The sequence below is a fragment of the Neltuma alba genome, unplaced genomic scaffold (genome assembly GCF_004799145.2).
Source record: "Neltuma alba isolate B1F8T4 unplaced genomic scaffold, ASM479914v2 tig00005608_pilon, whole genome shotgun sequence".
Taxonomy (NCBI): Eukaryota; Viridiplantae; Streptophyta; class Magnoliopsida; order Fabales; family Fabaceae; genus Neltuma; species Neltuma alba.
This window is the reverse complement of record NW_021634172.1, coordinates 213,829-220,345: the sequence shown is the minus strand read 5'-3', so window position 1 is coordinate 220,345 and position 6,517 is coordinate 213,829. Positions and strand designations below refer to the sequence as shown.

General features: G+C 33.0%; 1 protein-coding gene across 1 annotated transcript; it reads left to right on the top strand.

The window, feature by feature from the left end:
- Positions 1-1,830: 1,830 nt before the first annotated feature.
- LOC114748102 ((3S,6E)-nerolidol synthase 1) lies at positions 1,831-5,698 on the top strand. The gene is made up of 7 exons (XM_028936457.1): positions 1,831-2,052; positions 2,401-2,680; positions 2,875-3,244; positions 3,388-3,606; positions 3,874-4,012; positions 4,098-4,349; positions 5,049-5,698. The coding sequence occupies exons 1-7, from the start codon at positions 1,879-1,881 to the stop codon at positions 5,373-5,375; spliced, it is 1,761 nt and encodes a 586-aa protein (XP_028792290.1). The 5' UTR covers positions 1,831-1,878; the 3' UTR covers positions 5,376-5,698.
- Positions 5,699-6,517: the final 819 nt, after the last annotated feature.

Genomic DNA, 6,517 nt, shown 5'->3' with positions numbered 1-6,517 from the left:
TTTCCCTTAGTCCTTTATTTTCTTAATCATTATTAGCATCCCTCTTATGATCAATCTCTCCTTTGAAACAATATATTGAAGAAACTCAACTAAGATAACAGATATTCCAAAGTAGCCCTTTTCAAATCCTTGGAAGAACCCAACAAAAAAAAAACCAAAACCAAAAAAATTAGGGCAAGAATTAATATTTTCCCTCTTATTTGCCTGGTCTCGTTTTTTCCTTCCTCGCACTACAGGTAGAAATTCTTAATATATAGTCAAGCATTAGAAAGGCATACCGTTGGCGGATAGAAAGGCATACCGTTGGCGGATAAAAAGATGAAAAATATTTGAAAATAACATAATATACATAAATGGATACAGAAAGTAAAAAGATAATTTTTTTCTTTTTACCAAAAAATAAACATTGAGGGTTCAACTCCTATTAAAAGCCAACTTAAGAAATAAAAAACATTACATTCGTGCCCTCCTAAATAGCAATGATTCATTTTCCCATTTATTATTTAGGTATGACAAAAACAAAATTTATGCTTCGTATTTCATTTCAAAAGCAAATGTTGTTAGAACTGGAATGGATATTAAACTTAACAAGACACTGAGTCAACGTTCAGTGGCTGAACTAGTCAAACTGATCAACTAACTTAAATATAATTTAAAGAATGTGCTTAAACAATAAAAATATCTTAAATAATTTTACCTATAACCTTCTATACATGCTAAAATTATACTCAATCACACTAACATTACAATAAAAATATTTATTGTCCATTACAAATCACAAAAATTATCAAGTATGTCTGATTAATTATCCAACTTATTAATCTTGTAAAGTTTATATGATTAATCAGAAGTTCAGAACCACCAATAAATCATCAAATATAGAACATTAAAGAAAAACCCATTGAAAAGTGGATTAAAACAAAAGGTAACATAATTTTGGGTATTGAAAAATTTAAAAATAATTTTAAAAAAAGGTTTTGATTGGTTTTCACTGTTTTTTACTCGTTCTTGACAAGATCACTTTTCCGATGGTTATGGTAGCTATATACTCCTCCGGTCCTTAATATAAGACCCATTTAACTAATTTGATTACATTAAGAAAGTTAGGTAAGTTAGTTAATTATAAGAAACGTGACACATTTTTTTCTAAAACATCATAATCATCTTTCTTAATACTCCATCTTCCTCTTCTTCTTGATTATGGTTGAGGGAGTATCCATAGAGGTAATTTAGAGAAAATTAATAAATATGAGAAATGGGTCTTATATTTAGAACTAAAATCAACTCAAGAATTGGGTTCTATATTAAAGACCGAAGGAGTATCAAGTTTGGACCATAGGCTGATTCCCAATTGAACCACCCGGTTAGTTCTAGTTGTGACAATCATGCTCATGACAAAATAAAATGGTTTCACAATCTATAAGGATAACATAAAAAATAAGTGAGAATAATAACAAACTGCTAAATTAACTCCTATATTTTGATAGGATAGGGAATAGATCTTTCAGGGAAGCATAGCGATGAATATTTAATTATTGTTTACCTTCTACCAGTGACGAATAATAAGGACAAAAATGACAGTGGAGAAGCTAGACTTGTAGAATTCAATAGTCCCCATGAAACATGTTTGATATTGGGGCCCATATCTTTAATTATGCTTGAAAGGGACACCAGAAATGTCGGAGAAACCAGACTTGTAGAATTCAATTTTGATTCCTTATGTTTTAATGATACTCTCTCGCGCCTACCTGCTTCTCTATATAAATTTCTTCTTCTTGTTTCCTCCTCACTACAAGGATATCCCTCCAACATAGAATCTACCATTAAAGCATCAAAGCAAGCTTTCTTTCTGCATAATATATATATTGCTCATTCACCATGGCACCCTGTCAGCTTTACACCCTAAAGTCGCCATTTTTTCTGAAGCAAATCTCAGATATTCCAAGAACCAACCCCAGAGGAAATCATTTCTCAAACTCTACTTCCATGAATAAAGCCATTTCTATTATTTCCATGCAGCAGAACATCACTCGTTCAAAATCAACATTCAATGTGAGGCAATTCTCTTTATCACTTTATCACTTTTAATTTTCTATGCAAACGCACATATTCCAACAGAGTGTAAAAAAAAATAATGTGATTCATTTATATCATCATTATTTCTGATATAGCTATCTAGCTGAATTTGATTCGAGCATTGTTGGGTCCCTTTAGGACTAACTCACTTTGTTGGGCTTAATTAAGAGTAGCTTTCTCATGTGTTTTCTGCATTTACACGGAGTTAAACTTGAGACCTTGTGCTTAAGCTGTCATGGCCTTCCACGGTGACCAACGCATGTTTGTTCATTTATATATCATCTTTAATTTATACTTGTGGGTATAATTGTTACTCATTTTCAGGATGACATTCATATCAGACATGCAAAACAATTGAAGAACGTTAAGAAAATCTTCTTTGAAAAAGCAAAAGAGAGATCAGTGGATGGTTTATATATGATTGATATGATTCAAAGGCTTGGGATTGAACACCACTTCGAAGAGGAGATTCAAGAAGCTGTTCGAAAACACTATCTGAAGCTTGGAACTCAGAGCTATTATGACACAGATCATAATCTTCAGCTCTCTGAAGTTGCTCTTCAATTTCGCTTGTTAAGACAACACCTTTATGATATAGATACGGGTAATTATAAACGCGCCTTTCCTTTAGATGCATGCACGTGATACATATTTATCACGCGAAGCTTTCGTTTCTGTGGCTAAATATATAATATTATAATCATTCTTTTTAAAAGTCACACATGTCAATTATTGGAATAGCAGTACTGTTCTTGAATCTTAAAAACTGAGTGGTTATTATTGAATCTTATTATGCAGGCGTGTTTGGAAACTTCATGGACAAGAAGGGAAGGCTGAGGCAGAAATTTTGGGGAGACACTGAAGGATTGATTGAACTGTTCGAAGCTTCACAGTTAAGTATAGAAGGAGAAGATGATCTTCATGAAGCTGGGAACTTTACATATCATCTTCTAAGTTCAAGATTCCATGATCATCATGAAGCTAATGTTATTGCAAATACTCTCAAGTACCCAATTCACAAAAGTTTGCCCAGGTTTACGCCCAGAAATTTCCATATTTCAAATTCCCAACTTAACAACGGATGGTTAATGCCTCTAGAGAACCTATCCCAAATCAATACACAGATTGCTAACTCCATCAACCTGAAGGAGATATATGCAGTGTCTAAGTGAGTTTTTTTATCTGATATAAAATACGATGACACTTCAATTAATATACAATTGATTATTAGCCTATTTATAAGAAACAAGTCATAGTTACTTTGTCGTACTGACAGAGTTTTATGCATTACACGCGCACACACATATATAGGTGGTGGGAAGACCTAGGATTAGCCAAGGACTTGAAGTTTGCAAGAGATGAGCCAATAAAGTGGTACATGTGGTCCATGGCGAGCCTCTCGGATCCTTTATTTTCAGAGGAAAGGATCGAACTCACAAAGCCCATATCTCTGGTATACATAATTGATGATATATTTGATGTTTATGGGAGCTTGGATGAACTCACTCTCTTTGTAGATGCTGTCAACAGGTAACTTTTTTTCAAATATTTATAATTAATAATTATCATAATAAATTTCTTTGGGAAAATTGGGGGGAAAACTATATTGGTGAGAATGAATTAAATCAAAGTGTCAATACTCTGTGTGAACAGAATTTGCAGAGTACATGTACTTCATGTGTATAAAAAATTTATCAGGTCCTTTTCATCAATAAAATTGTCAACGAGGGTCTTTTCCCCAATTTTCGTAGTTTCTTATTGGCCATAACACAAATAAATCTATGAATATTAATGCAGATGGGATTTGGGAGCAACGGAGCAATTGCCAGACTACATGAAAGCATGCTTCAAGGCTCTCTATGGTATTACCAATGAATTTGCCAATTGGGTCCGAAACAAACATGGATGGGACCCTATAAAAACGTTAATCAAATCGGTAATTATAATTTAAGTTCATGTTTCAGTTTATAAGGAAATTAAGATCTCTCTTTAAAATCATTGATTTATAAATGTTTTGGTAGTGGATAAGATTGTGCAATGCATTTTTGGAAGAAGCAAAATGGCTCAGTTCATCAGGGAAGTTACCAAATAGTGAGGAGTATTTAGAGAACGGCATTGTGAGCACAGGAGTGGATGTGTGCCTTGTCCACGCATTCTTCTTGTTAGGTCAGGGCTTTACCAATGAAACCTTGGCCCTCATGGATGGCTTCCCGGCTTTGATATCCTCCACATCCACAATTCTGAGGCTTTGTGATGACTTAGAAGGTGCAAAGGTACCGTGCGAGGTTCTATTAGAATTATATTGCATGACTGGCCACAGTTTTAACAATTAACCATCAAATTGATAAATCATGATTTGGTAAATCCATTAATTCAAATTTTGATTTAGTTTTCAAGACCTTGGCGACCAGTCGATCTAGATTGTAACTATCTGTAACCTTATACTTCTCTTAATACTCCCTCTAGTGTCTTAAATATATGAACTAAACAACTTATATGCAGAGATCAAGGGGACCAGTTAACTAAGTAATTTGTAAAAATGTTTGTTGCCTAAAATACTCTCTTTAATCATTTGCATTAAAATTACTTCTTGATAAAAACCTTCTGAGTATGTGCAATCAATCATGCTAGTATGCGAAAAACATATTATAAATTTAGGATGATAAGGTGAATTCAGGTCTTATATTTAAGCTAAAAATAAACCCCTCAACTAGCTCCTATGTTTAGAACTGAAGGAAGTATACGACCATGATGTTAAATTGGTACTTGGTTTACAACAAAATTCAAAAATATTTTCGTGTGAAGTAGAAAACTAGAATGCCATGATACGGTTATATTTAAGGAAATTTGTGTGCAAGTCCAATTTGAAGCTACGTGATTGTTTGACCTAATTTATCCACTTCACATTTGGACCACAAATTTGGAAGACCCCAATCCACAGGCCTCAATACAATGTCTTTTTCTTTGTACAGGACAATGATCAAGTTGTTAAAGATGGGTCCTATCTTGCCTGTTACATGAAGGACCACCCAGGAGTAACTGAGGAAACCGCAAGAGAACATATCAAACATAAGATCTCAGATGCATGGAAATGTCTCAACAAAGAATGCTTCACTCCAACAAATCCATTTCCCTCGTCTTTTGCAAAAGTTTGTCTGAATGCCGCTAGGATGGTGCCTATAATGTATAGTTATGATAACGGTAGCCCATCAAGGCTAGAGGAGCATGTAAAATCTCTGCTTTATGGTGATGGTATCGGAGAGATGATACAGCAGAAAGATCAGACCCTCGCATTGTGAAAACAATGGGGCATTAATTTTTATTATCAGACTAGTTGTGTTTAGTGAGTGTGTTCGTTGCGTAGTTGTATTTTTGTGTGTGTGTGTGTGTGTGTTGTGTATCTTCTCTTATAATGTGTCTAATTTTAGAGAGATGGATGAATAAGACTTGAGTGCAATGAGACCTGTTACCAAGTTTTTTCTCACTTTATCTAGATGGGGGTGGTTTCCGTGTGCTGCACAGAGTTTATAAATAGTATGGTTTATTATAGCTTTCATATGTGTATTGATTGGTTGTAAAGTCTATATGTTTGGAAATAGTTAAATTATGTTTACATGTGTTACACTAGTTTACATATATATGACAATACTTCTAATTATAAGGAATTAGGTCTGTTTGATACGAAGCACTGACAATGAAAAGTAAAAATTATGATTGAGAAAAGTTCTTCAAAAAAAAATATTTAATATGAGAAATTACTTACTACTTGGAATTGGATAAACCAATATGTAGGTGAGATTGAGGAATACTGAAGTTAACTTGCCCTTAATTGTCGCTTTGGGGTTACTCCAAAAATTAACCGAATTAATGCAATATAGTGCAAAACTCAGGTCGTTTCACTTTGAGGAGCCGAAAACGAAATTAAACCCTAGTAAATAAATGCAAATAACCTAAACTATAAAAAGGATTTTTGATTTTGAGGAATTGCTAACTAAATGCCTTAAATTAAATTGAAATTAAAATACTTTTTTTTTGTTATTTTTTTTATGTAAGAATAATTGAAATAAATGAAGATGAAAGATTTGAAAACGAAACACACGAATATCAATGATAAAAATCAATTCTCCAATTCAACAATGCAGGCAATCATCACTTTAAAAGATATGGGAGTTAAAACAATGAATTAAGAATTATAATTAAGCTTTTAATCCAACAATCGAACCACTTCGAGTTGTCACAAAATATTTTTCCTAAAATCCCAACTTACTAACTGCAACCAGAATAGTAAAATAGGATTAAGGATGTTAAAAACCAATGCTTAATTAGAACTCTTAAATCCAAAATAACAGAATTAAAGCAAGCAAGAAACAATATGATCCAAAATTCTAAACTACCTTAGAAAATTACAATATATTAACTTCAAAATCATTACAAATATCAT

What these genes read in the sequence shown, in the direction of transcription:
- LOC114748102 (XM_028936457.1), top strand. Translation starts at nt 1,879, where the DNA reads ATGGCACCCTGTCAGCTTTACACCCTAAAGTCGCCATTTTTTCTGAAG. An exon ending in GAGATATATGCAGTGTCTAA is followed by an intron (nt 3,245 to 3,387) that starts GTGAGTTTTTTT and finishes ACACATATATAG; the next exon opens with GTGGTGGGAAGACCTAGGAT. An exon ending in ATGACTTAGAAGGTGCAAAG is followed by an intron (nt 4,350 to 5,048) that starts GTACCGTGCGAG and finishes TTCTTTGTACAG; the next exon opens with GACAATGATCAAGTTGTTAA.